Below are 16,414 nucleotides of genomic sequence, written 5' to 3'. Positions count from 1 at the left end.
GCGCTTGGTACAGTGATCCTGATCGGAGTCTGTGTGTCTTTGTAGTGCAAAGAAGGAGGCTTCCCCCATGACCTGTGGCTGAGTGTGAGTGCTGAGAACGTGTCGGTCTACAAGAGAGGAGAGCCCAAACCTCTGGAGACTTTTCCTTATGAGCACATCATCTTCTTTGGTGCACCACAGTCCTGTACCTACAAGATCACTGTAGATGAGAGAGAGATGTTCTTTGAAACACCACAGGTAAAGACACCTCAGGTAAACCTTGATTTTACTGTGCAGAAATGTATCAAACCAGTACATCCAGGGGAACTATTATGAAATGCTTTGTGGCTTTTTAAAGCTTTAAAGACCCAATGACATGACCAGAAGTCCTCATATTTGATTCTACAGATCATGTGATTCCTCTGAAAACAGTCAGCTATAGGGCACTTAACAGCAGCCAATGGGACGATAATCAGTGACGGTGTTGGGGTCTCCACTTGAACGGGCTGTAGGAAGTGCACATTTTGAAAACAAATATTTAAACTAGCGGCTGTAGTTGCAATATTGATCAATATTGAACAACTACATGACCTAAAATGAATAGTTTCTTCCGGAAAAGTTATAAAGTACTTATTTAGGACCCATGTTCACAGAAAGCATTTTGGGGGCAGATACTCCATATAGTGTCCAGAGAAGCAAAATAGATAATTCATAAAAAGACACATTGATTTTTTCTTTTTTTTTTTTACAATACTTTGAGGTACTGGGTATTAGTGTCTGCTGCTTTGCTTTACTAATTAAACTAATGGTTCATTTGTAGGTTGGAGAAATCACCAAGATCATGAAAGCCTACATAAACATGATTGTGAAGAAGCGGTGCAGTGTGAGATCTGTGTCTAGCTATGGTAGCAACTGGATCAGGTGATGGATGGACATGGCCCACTGGGTTCTTCTTAACCACACCTGAACCAAAAGGATCACATGAAGACAAGAGGACCACGTCGCCTCTACAGACTGTGTCTCATTTCATTGGCTATGTAGGAAACCTAGTCAAATGTATCAGAATGACTGTAATTTGTTTAGACACACAAAAGGGGGGATATCCCTCTGTGTTTAAGTCAATATTCAGAACATTTGAGCGTCTGCACATTTAAAAGCTTTACAGCTACCTTGACTGAATATTGCTTTTCTTCCCTGCTGTCTCCTGACTGAATAACCATGCTATTTGTCCACAATATTTACACTGGTCAGTTCGCACATGTTGCTTCAAATGTATTTTGGGCATCAAGCATCTATCAAAATGTACAAGAGTTTTGATTTCCAACCGTTTTGTTTTGCTTTTAAGCCCCCATCCCGAACAAGTTGTTCGGAAGAGAACTTGTCAAGGTGGCAAATATTTGAATATTATTCAAATATTCTATTATCTGAACATTGTTGAGCACTCTTATTGAAGTGGTATTTCCACAGAATATGGATTGTTTGGAATGTTCTCCTCTATGGAGATTCCCCTCAGGTTATTGGGCAATATGACTGTCCAGGGAGATGATCTCCTTGTCTTGCCTTATATAATAATTCACTGCTTCACTGTTTGTCTGTTATTTAATCATTCAGATATGGCCTTTCAGAAATGGAAGATGATATGTGGGCTTCCATGTACACATGTGCCTACCCAGCACAGCCCCATTCGGAGTAAAACTACACATGCCTTTGTAAGTCTTTGACTATGTCAGCAAGCAAAGAAATGTAACCTGCGTAACCACTGTATTAGAGTGTTTTCTTTTTTACTAAAGGTGCCATTTACTACAACAGTTGAACTATTGTGCTTCTACCTGTACATCAGGATTATAGAACTAGTACTCAGTATTGAACTCAACTGTTTGAATTGTCTATTTGTGTACTGAGTTGGATGTTTGTTCTTGACATGCTGTGTGATCTGTTTGTGAGAAACAAGCAGGATATTGCTTTGTGCTTCTTTGTCTGAAGGAAGTTTCATGTCTTGGATGATGTCAAAGGCCATGCGTGGGAGGGGTATTTATTTTGTGAATTATTAGTGGAATGGGTGAGAGCGGCTCAGATGATATAATACAGGCCAACTCAGAGAGATTTCTTTTTTTACGCAGTTCCATTTATATGTTGTCGTATTATCTGTGCATTCAGGGACACAGAATTCATTAGATACTGAGATGAACACATTTTTGCGTTGTTGCAAATGTGTCCCTTCCTTTTTCTGAAAGCTTTTGTTGATGTAAAACTGATCAGAGAACTGTCACATTGCCATTGGCCCCTTTTCCATCTAAATTACTTTGGTTCTAGAACCAGTGCCTGTAACCTTGGTGCTTTCTCGCGAACCGTCTGTGAACCGGCTTGTGTTTCCACCAGATTTAACCAGAACTGGAACCAACTAATTTTCAATCGAAATTAGGCGGGATTCGCGTGAAGAAATAACCGAACCGGTTCAACCCCAGTGGAAAAGGGGCCAATTGTCTAAAATACGTTATAAGTTGTATCACTCTTTTCATTATGTTTGAGCTGGTGGTGATAGTTCACTTAAAGCAGTGGTTCTCAAAGTGGGGTCCAGGGACTCCCAGGGGTCCTTCAGGGGGTTCCAGGGGGTCCCCAGGAAAATGTGTTAATATAGCATCACTTCACAATCGGTTTAACCACTATTTTATACTTCAGCTATTCAAAAATAGCCAATCTACAAGCTCATAGCGCGTCGCGATGCGACACATTGTGAGTTTGTACATCTGTTATTTTTTTAACATTTTGAAAAAACGTGAAAAAAAATCGTTTTGAAACTTTTTAAAACAAATATTATCTTCTCTGGGTCCCTGACATGAAAATGTTTGAGGACACCCAGGCCAGGCCACCGGGGATGAAAGAAAGGATGGAGGCCTATGCCAGTTTAGTCCTTGATAATAGTGTGATTCATTTAGGCTATATAGTCATCATTACCTCACACCATTGTCTCCGTCTTCCATTGCTCTCCAATCTCACTTACATAGAATCTGGTCAGCTGCCGGCGGCCACACCAGAAACGTATCTCGCCATACAATGACTGTACTTGTTGTTATGCTTGTTTTGAAGAAACAAATCAGAAAATGTTGTTTTATAACTGAATTTAAAGATGCTTTAATAAATTATTGTATTTCACTAGCCGTTTTTGTGTAATTTCTTGTTATTTACAGAAGGTTCTCAACTTGGGGTCTGATGACTGCCAGGGGCCCTTGGGGGGTCCCCAGTTAAATGATTGATAAGCCCTAACCCTTTATTATTATTCGATTTTATAAGTAAATACAACTAGAGAACAGGAAAGACTATTTTGACCAGAGCTTCAATCTGTTAATACCGACAGTAGTTTCATAGACCGCAAAGAAATGTAGACATTCTGAACTAAATCTGTGACAAAAATGTTCTTATTGGGTTCCCAAGGAGTCCTTGAAAATAAAATAAAATTGAGAATCTATGATCTATCTATGAGAATCAAGAGCTGGTTCTCAATTATTTTTTCTATCAGGTTGGCCAAACATGAACACCAAACTGAAAATACTACAAAACAACATACCATCATGTTTCATGCCAACATTGTCATTATAATGGTTGTTTTGTTTTGTGCAAAAACTCACTTTTTGCTGACATGAGACAGGAGCACGTGACGTCACGCCATTGATATCCACCCCTCTTCGGAAGCTGAGAGATCTCGCAACAACTTGAGTTGAGCTGGAAGTTAAACGTTAAGTTTTGATCATCGAACGGAGCGTCCAAATCCGCAAATCACAGAATGTCCCGATTATGTAGAGTTTTGACTTTGATATGTATCGCTTTAGTCTCGGCTCTCACAATCGCGGACGCCCAAACATCGACTCCATCTCCAAGTAAGTATTCCTTCTGTTTGTAGCTAACGTGCTATTTGCTTTAGTTTTGTTATGCCCGTCAGTCAGGGTCATCATCAGGTCAGGATCTTAAAAAAGATTGAAGATTGTGATTGATTGATTGATTGATTGATTGATTGATTGATTGATTGATTGATTGATTGGCATAATGGAGGATTGACACTTGACTTGACATAGAATCAATACAAACGTAGGCTACTTAAAGAACAACATTACCCCTTCTCTGAAATAGATTTTGACCAACAACTGCCAACTGCCTGTGATTTGGAGTTGGTTGAATTCAGTTGAAGCTACTGTAACTGTACCACAGCTAACACAAGCACAAGCAGCTGCATGTCATGTGTGTTATAAGAAGATCATAAACTGGTCACTCGCTGCTGCTACTGACTACAATCTTTGTTTCCATTTCCATTAAACAGAGGTTTAACTACAGAGACTGGGGGCATGGTTTACCAGTCCTGGAATCATTGACTGTTGTTTATAACCAGCCTGGAATGCTGTGGCTTTACATTAATGGTGACTGGTGTGATTTCAGCTTTGTCTTGTGCCTCAAGATCCAACACCACTTGTGATGAATGCTTGCAGAATGTGAAAGTGAGTTTCTTTAACTTTCTCTAATGTATCTCAATCAGGTGTCATCGCCATGCTGGCTTGTATTGGACATTTTTTATCAAATAAAGAAATTGCCATGAACATGCAAATGAGCAAACAATAACACCAGAAACACATAGCGCAGAGCTATAGCCTTAAATGACCTTTACTGGTCTTTACCTCTGAGTGTACACAAATGGAACCAAATGGACTGTAGGCCTGCTATACCCTCTCTCAGAGTTATGGGGGTCCTTGAAAAGAAAAAGGTCAGAGAACCACTGCCCTTGTGCACTCTTAATGTGCCTTAGTGTCATAGTAGATCAGTATGTCATAAATAATCTGAAGAAAATTCCCTGGAGACGTGACATTCAGTAATTGGGTCTTGTGATCAAAATAAGAACATAATAATGTTACAAAATCTCAAATTTGCCACGGACGAGGCCAAGTCTTGGACAACGGGCACATTGATGACCCCTGATCTCAATGGTTCATGCTTGTTGTGCAAAGCTATTTTCAGTGGCTGGTAACAAGTTGCCTTGTGTCTTCTAGTGTCTGTGGTGCATAACAACTCAGCAATGCATCGATTACCCTGTGAGGAGCATCCTGCCTCATCACAGTCTGTGTCCGTTACCTGATGCACGATGGGGGCTGTGCTGGCGTAAGACTCCTCAAAGCTTTTAGTCCTCCATCTACAGAACCATAAACCCACATGTTAAATACAGGCCTTTCAACTGACAGTGACTGCACCAATGTGGATGTCCTAGTAGCTAAATATTTCATATTTAACTGCTCCATGAAAGCATTCAGGAGAAAAAGAATTCTGCTTGATCTTTTTTAATTTGTGTAGGACATCCTAAATGGAGACATCTAATTAACTTAAAAACATGTAATTACAGTATATTACAGTAAAGAATCGTGGATCCTTTTTATCACTTAAATTATTAATCTGTCTGTGTTTTCCAGTGAACTTCCAGGCCTTGATAATATCCGTGTCAGTGCTTGCTGGGGTCATCATCATAGCCATCTGTGTTTGCTGCTGTTGCTGCTGCAAGAGTCGCAGGACTGGGTTAGCCATTTTACATCAATAGCCTATATTAGATATTACAGATACATATTCTGTTAGTCCTTAACGTTATTCTAGATGCAATTTGAATGAATTAAGATAAACGATAAACAAAACTTCTTACTAAACAGTACTCCACTTTCAGATTTTGTTTAAAGAAAAAATAAGAAAATGACACAAGTTGCTGTTACTGTCAGGTTAAAATTCTGGTTAATTAATCACACCAATTGTGAACATGATATGTGATATGTTTGCAATGAAATCTAGTTCGGGATCTGAAAAAGAACACAAAACACAATGGGCTTTTGTTCTGTAAGGCTGTTACAGACATCTCCGCTAGCTTGCCAGAGTTTGCACTGGTAATTTGCTCTGAAACTAATACTGTGTGTTTCTGAGAAGCTTTGAAAAATAATAAAGGACAATGAAGATAAAAAATGTATTAAGCATTAGGCTTTGTATTGAGAAAGGTGAGTGATATTACTGTGTTGTTGATTTTTTATGTGGTTGGTTTAGTCATATTGATCTGAATGATCAATCCCAGTTTAGTGCTGTTTCATGTATATTTCAAACCTCTGCCATGTATAAGATTAGGGGTGGCAGTGGCTCAGGTTTGGTCCCCAGCTCCTCCTGGGTTAGTGTTAAAGTGTCCTTGAGAAAGACACTGAACACCTAACTGCTCTCGATGAGCAGGTTGGTTACATGCTTCCCCCCGCTATTTGTGTGTGTCTTTGAATGTGTGTGAATGGATAATAGGAATACACGTTGGAAAACGCTTTGGATAAAGGCGCTAGCATTTAATATAAGAATGTTAGCCAGGTAACCAGCAACTGTGTTCTTAACTTTCAGGAACATGAGAGAAGATGCAAAGGAGGAACGACAAACCCAGGCAAGGAAGGCCCGTCAAGAAGAGAGGTGAATAGCTATTAATCTTGTTATTGTTGTTGTCATTGTATTAAACATTCCAAATTCAAAGGAGCTTTATTGGTATGAGAAAACATACGTTTACATTGCCAAAGCAAGTGTCAAAATATAATAAAAAACTGTTAAAAAGGGTGAACATATACGTACAGTTGGAGGGGGTACAGCTGCAGCATTGTGTAAACAGAGCTATGTCACATTTTGTTGTTATATGCAGAATACAGGGTATTCTGTATATACAGCTTCCAGATAAAGATGTTTTCAAGACAGATTCTACTAGTAATGTATAGTGAAGTTTATTATTATAGCTTACTACTGTAGTATATTATACAGTAGTATAATAACAATCCATAGATATTTATCCTCCACTCATGATTCAAGTGAACATACATTGACACCTTTGTTTTTTTTGTCCAAATAGGAGAACAGAAATGAAGCTGAGACATGATGAGATTCGGCAGAAATATGGTGAGATTCATTTTTCAGATTCATTCATCTGAAAAAAGCAAATTTGTCATTTGAAGCTGTATTGACGCATAGTGCCTCCTGCTGGAGGGAAAATGAGAAGATTTCCTTTTTCTAGCATTGTTTTCTAAAACACTTTTAAATAAATAAACTCCCTTGTCTGAAATTCAGAATACAAACAACCAAACTGACAATGTTAAAATATACAGCACTTACAGAAAGACTTTGATACTGTGTGCGTGCGTGTGCGTGTGTGTGTGTGTGTAGGCAGACATGCAACAGGCCGTTAAGTGTTTGTTTGTAAAGGTATTTATCTTACACCACCAATAAGCGTAACTGTAATAAATATAAACTAAAATCTAATGTTTTGTCTTTTCAGAAACTTTAACAAAGCTAACAGGCTTATTCTAAATACATCTAATAATTGCCTGCTCCTGGAAAGTAATATTTTAGCTAATGCAAAAATTGCATTATCACCAATGACCTCGATATATTACATGCTCATGCAATTTTATGTTTTTTAATCGATAAGCCGAAATACATGCATGTAAAACAATAAAATTATTATTATTGTCTCCACCAGCCAAAGGCTTGGGGGAGAGTATGTTTTCGCCCCTGTCCGTCCGTGCGTGCGTGCGTCCGTCCGTCCTTCAAGTTTGTTACCAGCTAATCTCCGGCGCCGTTGGCCCGGTCGCTGCCAAAATGAGCACACACACTCCCTGGATGCCAATTCTCCCCTTTGCAAATCCCGCCCCATTCTGCCCTGTTACTATGGTAGTACAGATGACCCTGGGCAGATTGTTTTTATAGTGGCAGTGAATGGGGGGAGAGGGTATTTTCATTGCCTCATTATTGCAATTTAAAGTACCAAAGGAAAAACATCTAGGTGATATTAATAAAAAGGGAAGACAAAGGTACAGTAGTTACATTGCAAAACAGGGGGTTTCCCCTAAAATATATGTTTTAATTTGTTTAATCCCAGTGGGACAGAATCACCATTGCAGATTCTTTTATAGTGGAAGTGGATGGGATTTTTTTTCATAGCCTCATTACAGCTATATAAAGTACCCAAAAAAACACATCTACGTGATATTAATAAAAAGGGAAGAAAAAGGTACAGTAATTACATAGCAAAACAGTAGTTTTCCCCAGAAAATATATGTTTTAATTAGTTTAATCCTCTGGATCAGAGAGAGAATAGAAATAGAAAGAGAAAGCGCAGTGCATCTTGGGTAGGAAGATGACAGCCAGATTATAGTTCTCCTCACATAATAGGCTGGCTTTCGTAATTCTGCCCATTTAAAATATATGTACCCAATTGTAACTCTTAGTTACATTGATAAGGTCCATGTGAACTAGTTTGTTGAAGCTTATTCATTATATTGAGCGAAATTGCGATCACCTCGCGCGGCCGTACTAGATGCACGCCGTGTCGCGCAGTGCGGACCGTTCTTGAAAGCCTGAAGCAACATTCTCCACTGCACAAACTCCACCCCCGATAGCAAAAAGTGAATGGTTTTTTCTGGTTGGCCAGTCAGGGAGTCTCAGGGACCAATCAGAAGGCTGACAAACGGTGGATTCAGAACCTCTGCCCCATTTTTCAAATGGCCCTGTTCTAGCGCCACCAGGAGGCCAATTTGTGCAAAACTACCTTTTGGCCAGTACTCCTACAGATTTTGTCCAAAAATCACGCAAATCGGTAGACAGTATCTCTACAGTCATGTGATCGACATGGATCTGTCTGATTGTCCATATTCCATCCTGATTGGCTGAGATTGGCTTTCAAAGTTTGTAAGATTGGTCCGTTTTGGACAAAATGCCTCAAATCACAAACGCAGAGTGCAATTAACATGAAATTGTGCACACACGTTCCCACTAGGCCGAGGAAGAAATGCCACTTCAAATTTTTGAAATCAGCCTCATGGTGGCGCTATAACAGGCCAATTCGTGGTTTTACCTATAACTCCACCGATCAGTTTCAAACTTTGTAAGCGCACTCCCTAGAGGCCAAGGAAAAACCCTTTCCTTGCATTTTTCACATCAGCCTTTTATAGAGCCACCAGGAGGCCGACTTATGTAAGACACATTTTTGGATATTACTCCTTCAGATTTAACCCAAAATTAACACAAATCAGTACACAGTATCTCTACAGTCATATGATCAAGACGGATCTGTCCCATATTAAATATTCCATCCTGATTGGCTAAGATTGGCCTCCAAACTTTGCAGGATTGATCCGTTTTGAACAAAATGCCTCAAATCATTAACACAGCGTGCAATTGTAATGAAATTGTGCAATGTGCACGCACATTCGCAAAAGGCCAAGGAAGAAATGACACTACAAAATGTTCAAATCAGCCTCATGGTGGCGCCATGAAAGGTCTAAGATTGGTGAAGAACACATGCCACCCTTTTTACATTGGCCTATTATAGCACCACCAGGACGCCTGGCCTGGTGGAGACCTGTGCTCGGAAGAGCACTGCTTCTATTTATTTTTTAATTATAGCTTTTAATAATAAAACACAAGTCCTTGTAAAAGGAGAATGTATTAATGTGTTACATTACCATTTCAGTTCATTAAAAATAAATTGTACCGTTCTATATCCCCTTATTACAATAGTGATCTGTAGTAGTACTGTATTTCCAATGTAATTTTGTTCTGTGTTCATTTTCTTTTCAGGTCTGGCCAAAGGTAATCCGTATAGCCGTATGGAGAATAATTGAGAAGATTTATCTGTTTAATTTGTTTTGAATGCTTTTTAATCATCCTATGTAATACTAGTTACATCAACATAGTCCATTGCAAAAGCATGTGAAGATGATATACTGTGATCTGTTTTATTTTACCGCATTGATCTGTTTTTTTAGCCGAACAATGTGACCAAAGGCACTGGGAATCTTTTCAAATAGAGCATGTACTCTATTTTAAACATGTTCTCAGTATTTTACTTTGTGCCTCATACATTTGTATGTTCTCATTGGTTTTATTTTGTTAGTTTTATTGCTGTTATCCAAAATAAACCTTTGTTGCTTTCTTAGATTGTGATGCATGAATGTAACAGCACTAATCTCAACATATTTACACTGGAGTCCTGTCTGAGAATATTGTATAATATCCTTGACAAACATTTGTTTTTGTTTCAGATTAGTTACGCTTATTTACATAAAAGAAAACACATGGTACATTTCAATGTCATTGGAAACATTTCAATGTTTGTTTTGTGTTCTTGTTAGCTAGGCGTTTGAATTGTAAACCTTGTCATTAACATGCACGTGTTTGAGTATTTTTTTTTCTACTGTTTCTTTGAAACATTTCTCCTTGTCATTTACTAATTTTGTACAATTTAAATGTTAATAAATGTTTTGAATCAGATATGAATGATTTGTAGGACTCAACAATTTCTTTGACGTAACCCTGTTGTTTGCTGACTAGAGTTCATGCTGTTTATTCCAGTCTTGCACTTTTTAAGTTGCTCTGGATAAGAGCCTAAATAGTGAATATTGCAGAATGCAGAATGCTTTCTATCTACCTCCTTCAAACCACGAGCAACTATAAACCGTATCCGCCACATCACTGCACACGCTCATCTGCAAAGACCTCTTGAACTGAAAATACATTTTCAATGTGGTTGCAATCAGGAGGGAGTTCCCATTTATCAGCTTAAAATGTATGCTGTTCCAGTTCCAGTTTTGTCTGGTAATTTCTTTGTGTCACCAGTTCACTTCTGTGCGAGTTTGCTCTCCTGATTGGATAGAATTGGTATCCTGATCTGAAAATGACATTTCTGTTTGTGTGTACTAAGACCTGGAGAGACAGGGAGACCCCCATTACTGAAAAAATATTCTATATCAATGAGGACTATCTGAATATAGAGTGAGAAAAACAAGCTGAACAGAGCACGCAGGCTGTATCCCAGGCTTGTGTGCGTGTTCAGTCAACAGTCACACAGTAGTGGATCACAAAGCCAAGGTATTTTTTTTAAACCGTCAGATTGTATCATTCACTTTAGACAGTTTTGTTTAGTCTAGCTAGCTCACGGGGATGCGCAAATTATCATGCGCGCTCACGTATCCGCGGTCCCGAGAAAACAGGGAACACGTGACGGTCGGGAGCCAATCATATAGGTTACATTCCATGCGCGCTCCTGGTCGAACTGGAGGAGACGGAGGAGCTGAAACCCCGCTATCACACTGCTAGCTTCCAAGCTAACAAGTCAGTTCATAACTAACAAGGTCTTGTTCAGTTAATTTGCAGGATGTCCGAAGAAAAGCCAAAGGTGAGTTTTGTTGTTTTCTAGACTTACTATTTTGTATAGGTTTTTAGTGAGATTGTGCCACTTGCAAGTTAACGTTAGCTTTTTTGGGCTAACCTAGCATATCTACCAGGCTTCCCTGTGCCGCATTTGAGCGGGTAGTCAGAAAACAAAGGTAGACTAATTTGCGGGTCTTTATTTATTGTCGTGTTCCATTGTTGGTCTTTGGTGTGGTTACAGTATTGTGTACATCTTCCGCTACCAAACAAAGTACATGGTAGCCCTCACACTGTCCCCGAACCACGGATATCTAATGAAATGAATGGTCTTTGTATTTGCGCCATTGTGGCTTTCTGCGCCAGTTTAACCGTGGACTGGCGCTGGCCTGCTACGCAAACGAGGGGCTGCTGTCGTCTGTCTGTCTGTCTGTCTGTCTGTGCGGCTGATTTGCTAGCTAATGGCTATATCTATCTACTGCTACTACTGCCGAGCCGTTGCCATCGGGAGCAAGCTATAAGATACGGGTTGTGTTGCCGGCGTGATAGCGAGTTAATTAGCTGACGAGAATGACGTTTGTGTGTTGCAGGAAGGAGTGAAGACGGAGAACGACCACATCAACCTCAAGGTAGCGGGACAAGATGGATCAGTCGTACAGTTTAAAATTAAGAGGCACACTCCACTCAGCAAACTAATGAAAGCATACTGCGAAAGACAGGTAAGTTGGCCTGATGAAGCCATAAACTTGAGACTTCCATTGATAACAATGTCAGGTCTAATTATAGGCCTATGGATGGATGCTGCAAATGAATGAGCCAGTGCTGTTGTACTGATTACTAGTGTTTGCTGCAGTTTATAATCTCATGTGTGAACCTTGTTTCAGTAGTAGATAATTTGTTTACTTTTCACTTTTGGTTCTTAAATCTGTTTGTTCTGTTCTCAACAGGGGTTGTCAATTCGTCAGATAAGGTTTAGGTTTGATGGCCAGCCTATCAACGAAACAGACACGCCTGCACAGGTTGGTTAACTCTAAAGACGATCACCAATATGTCACATTTTGAAGAAAACCAAAACCATTTACCCTTTAATTTAGGGGTGCCAGCAGTTAAAGGACGACTTCACCCATTTTCAACCCATCGTCACATAATTGGTCCTCACTTAATCAAGCTAATCGATTACAAATGATCTTGGGGGAGATTGTGACGCATTGAGCTTGTAGATTTTCTATTTAGATCTGCTGTTTTGTGTAATGCTGTTCAACCAAGTATAGAATACGACTTAACTCACTGGCTGCCAGAATTGAAACATCTCTTTTGGTCCAGGTGGCCAGCTTTGTGTTTTTCATTAACCTTTGAAAAATCATAGAATATTCTGCTCGCTCCGATCCGCTCAGGGGAGCCCTCAAATGACGCACGCGGGTGTCGTGGAGTCGGAAAATAATCCTGGTCCATACGTGGCCATCCATTTGAAAGATGGAGGCTCTCGGGTCAACCTCGTGTCCACATCATCAATGATTTGATGACGTGGACAACCTCCCCCCATAGACTCCTAAAGACTCAGTTTGTCACCATTGTGTCAGGTTGACGTTAAGGCAACCCCAGAAATAAGTGGTGACCCATAGGCTAGCGAACAGTGCCAATGTAGTATACCCGTTTCTTCTATATTGGTAAATTTTTCCATATTTCATTTGCTCGGCAGCAGATTTGAACCGGAAACATGAGCCCTATTCGCACTGGATTCATATTACTTATGGACCTCAGGTGATTTGTAATAATTACAGAGGATGTCTGTTTTAACTCATTCGTAGTTTACGGCCGAGGAGCCCGAAGATTTTTCAATGTCTTTCACTGCTGGCTTCTACCTGTTAACGCGGGCGCTCATCCAGTTCCCATCGTGCGTGATCGGACACTGCTATGCATCGTGTGTTCGCGTATTTCCATCAGCTTCTCAAATCCTTTTAAATTTTTCCAATTGATCAATAAGTTCTCCGTCTGTAAGCCGCGGAGTTTACACAGAAAGCTAACGGGCCAAAATAGACGACGGACCATCCGCTTCCGGTTCACGGCCTCAATGTTAACTGGTCCGCTCAATAATGTGTCCGTGTAGAAACCGATCACGGAGCATTAGTTCCGGCCTATTTTGGTTCCGCTTCGATAAATTATTTCTTTTTAATTAAAGCTTATTAAATCTTCGGGTTCCTCGGGCATGGCAGGGAAGGGGTACAAAGGGGTATTTTTTTGGCAGAGGTTGAGTTAAATCCGGTGCAAATTGACCATGTCCATCTAGGGCTGTCACGATTATGACTTTTTACATGACGATTAATTGTCACTCAAATAATTGCGATTAACGATTTAATTGTGTATTTGCAATCATGACACATAACTTAAATATACAAAGAAATGACTGACATATTTGACAATTTATACTTAAAAGAAGAACATAACCGATCTACAAGCTCACAACGCTGTGAGCTTGTAGATCTGCTATTTCCACTACTTTTTGAAAGTGTTTGTAACTATATTAGTTAACAATTCTCAACATGGAAACGATTATGACGATAATGCAAAAATAATTGCAATTACCTCAAATAATTGCGATTAGACGATTATGTAATAGTTGTGACAGCCTTGTCCATCATTTGTAAAGTAATAATTACAGTCCAGATTACCTGCCATTTTTCGGGCCAACACGGCAGTCCTCTGATAAAGTTGTCCAGTTCAACATCTCAATAGTGTGGGGTATAGCAAGGGTTTTGTTTTTTCTGCACCTTTTCTGATTTATTTTGGGTGCAAATTCAGCTAATCAAATCTTTATATTCAGATTATTTCTCATTCTCTGGTTGTATTAACTTTATGCATTTTTCCCCTATGTCGGGGGTAGCTAATGCGTGTGAATAAAATGTAAGTAGGCCATTAGAAAAATATATCGAATGGACCATAGTTCGTCTTCCATAATAGCAACATGATGCAAGTTATATTCGAATTACTCAGTTTTATTTTGAAATTCATCTACTTCAAGGCAGTTCATAACATCTTTTATTACTGGTAGTCGGTAAAGAAAAGATATGCAGTCGCGTACTAAACATTCACAGCTCTGCTCTGTAACTTGTAGCTACCCCTTTATCCTTCTTTAGCACAACCAAAGGCACACGTTTGTTATATAGCTTGTAGATCTGCTATTATAAATAATTTGAATATCGTGAACTTAGCAGCAGGGCAATAGGGCGTTCTGATCAATGTTTTCCGAGGAGTCCTATGAAAACGGTTGATCAAAATGGCCCATTGTCCCTCTGCTGTGTTCCACCAAGCAAAATGTTCTTTGAAGGCTTTGCTCAAACAGGATATTCTGTCTAATATATTTTAAATATTCTTGTTACAGCTGGAGATGGAAGATGAGGACACTATTGATGTATTTCAACAACAGACAGGAGGTGCCTCTTAAGTGGAAAGTGAACACAGAGGACTCAACACTTGAAAGAGCATCCGCCCCCCTTTTTTCTTTATGTAATTGTTTATTTCTATTTTTTTATTTTATTTTTTATTTTTTTCTCATATGCTTGCCCAAAACCCTATCACCACATTTCATTCAAGCAGGCAGAGTTCTTTCATTGAGGCTACATCCTATACTTTGAGATGCAGGGCAAACTTTATTTTACATTGATGTTTGAGTCTAAGTTATCCATGCTCTGAGTTAATCATGCTCATTTTACCTTAAACATTTAGGTTGAGAAATGCTGTTTGCCTGTTTTGTACAGAGAAAGATTTATATGGATTCTTTACCTCATTAGTGTCACTCTCATTGTTGATTTGGTTTGAAAGGTAAAGACAGGTGATATTTTCAGGACCAAAATGTGAAATGAGTGTTCTAAAAGTTAAAGTTAATATGGAAGGAGAGGAAGTCACAGGAGGCTGCAAATCCTTTATTTGGGTCTTCACACGACAGGGGAACAATTCTGTTATGTTTTATCTTGCCTCCTATCTATATTTTTGATCATAAAATTGTTTCACATTCACTCGTCAATAGCCTCAGTCCAGAAACCATTCCTAGTCCCCACCAAGACTGCTCCTCTGAAATGTGATGTGCTTTTCATAAAGTTACATAAATGTGGAGCCATTGCTGTAATGGTTATTTTAGAGGAGTCAAAGTCAAGTGTTCTTGAGATACTAGAGTTGGTTGACTGAGGCCTATGCTTGTAGTTGAAATTGAGAATGTCCACCTAAGATTTTTGGCAGATTTTAGAAGGTGGTATGGACCTTTTTCACAGACATTTTGACATGCCATAGAAGGGTAAGTCAATGTCTTTCGTTCGTCTGTTTCATTTAGGCATTACTCGACTCGTACAATTAAAGTCATGCTGCCATAGCGGAACCTAATGAAACAGGTCCAGAATGAATATTATTGCCTTCAGCTGTGTACTGATCATATGGCATGTCAAAATGGCTGGTGAAAAGGGTATATTGGCAAACCAATGTTCCACAGATCTTTATTTTGATTTGTACATTATCTGTTGTCCTTATACTGTATACAATAAATATAGTTTGGTACTCGGACACTTGAATTTCTGTATTCTATTATTTTTGCCACTGACTGTTCTACATGCAGTGCAACTAAACGTTTGGAAACGTTGCTTGATTATTTCTCCCCTCCAATTGTATTTTATATCTTATCGTTGATTAATCACCTTACAAGGAGGTGTAACTTGTATGGATTGTGCAATTGTGAAATGGGCAACAGTTTAAGTTTCAGAACTTTTTGTGGGGAATTTAACGTTTGTGTCTTCTCTCTAAACATGGACATTTCACAGTGAATGGAAACTGCAGAGGTTGGCCAATACATTTTAGTTCAGAAATAATCAGTCCTATCCTATAAACTGGCTGATCTTAATAACCTTTAATTGGTGCCTGTCATAGCCTGAGAAGAGTTATCTTAGCTGCTTATAGTGTGACTCCAGGTGAATAGTTTTTTGTTTGTTGATTGAAGACAACTGAAACAGTTTGCAATTTGTACAGAGGTACAGTTTACAATGATAAAAGGTTAACACAAAGCTTGAGAGGCTTGTTTCCATTGGGGTCCTGTGTATTCAATTCATTAAAGCATTTAAAGACATACAATAACAAACAAGACAACCTCAGCAATGAAGTATATGTACAGTAAACATTTTATTATTATTAAAAAGAAAGATGTGTTTGCCTAAGGATAACAGTGAGAAAAACTATTTCTATTTAATGAAAACGAGCTTGGGTGAGAGGGATT

The 16,414-nt window shown here is 39.1% G+C and overlaps 3 protein-coding genes across 3 annotated transcripts in view; all 3 read left to right on the top strand.

The window, feature by feature from the left end:
• The window catches only part of myo10l3 (myosin X, like 3), a 99,935-nt gene extending 97,014 nt beyond the window's left edge, over positions 1 to 2,921 (top strand). Inside the window, exons 41-42 of the mRNA XM_080752535.1 lie at positions 46 to 237; positions 800 to 2,921. Of these exons, the coding sequence (XP_080608661.1) occupies positions 46 to 237; positions 800 to 904 (297 nt within the window). The 3' untranslated portion in view covers positions 905 to 2,921. The remainder of the gene's footprint in view (positions 1 to 45; positions 238 to 799) is intronic.
• Positions 2,922 to 3,677: 756 nt separating this feature from the next.
• On the top strand, positions 3,678 to 10,181 carry pttg1ipb (PTTG1 interacting protein b). Its single transcript, XM_080752685.1, has 7 exons — positions 3,678 to 3,854; positions 4,408 to 4,466; positions 5,013 to 5,121; positions 5,427 to 5,529; positions 6,373 to 6,438; positions 6,866 to 6,912; positions 9,592 to 10,181. Exons 1-7 carry the CDS (start codon positions 3,761 to 3,763, stop codon positions 9,633 to 9,635), a joined length of 522 nt encoding a protein of 173 aa, XP_080608811.1. The 5' UTR covers positions 3,678 to 3,760; the 3' UTR covers positions 9,636 to 10,181.
• Positions 10,182 to 11,059: 878 nt separating this feature from the next.
• Positions 11,060 to 15,713, top strand: sumo3b (small ubiquitin like modifier 3b). Its single transcript, XM_080752693.1, has 4 exons — positions 11,060 to 11,188; positions 11,751 to 11,879; positions 12,108 to 12,179; positions 14,540 to 15,713. The coding sequence occupies exons 1-4, from the start codon at positions 11,168 to 11,170 to the stop codon at positions 14,600 to 14,602; spliced, it is 285 nt and encodes a 94-aa protein (XP_080608819.1). The 5' UTR covers positions 11,060 to 11,167; the 3' UTR covers positions 14,603 to 15,713.
• Positions 15,714 to 16,414: the final 701 nt, after the last annotated feature.

Source organism: Nannobrachium achirus (assembly GCF_963921795.1).
Source record: "Nannobrachium achirus genome assembly, chromosome: 22".
In the NCBI taxonomy this organism is placed as follows: Eukaryota; Metazoa; Chordata; class Actinopteri; order Myctophiformes; family Myctophidae; genus Nannobrachium; species Nannobrachium achirus.
The sequence above is the reverse complement of the archived record's forward strand: the minus strand, read 5'-3'. Positions and strand labels throughout refer to the sequence as shown.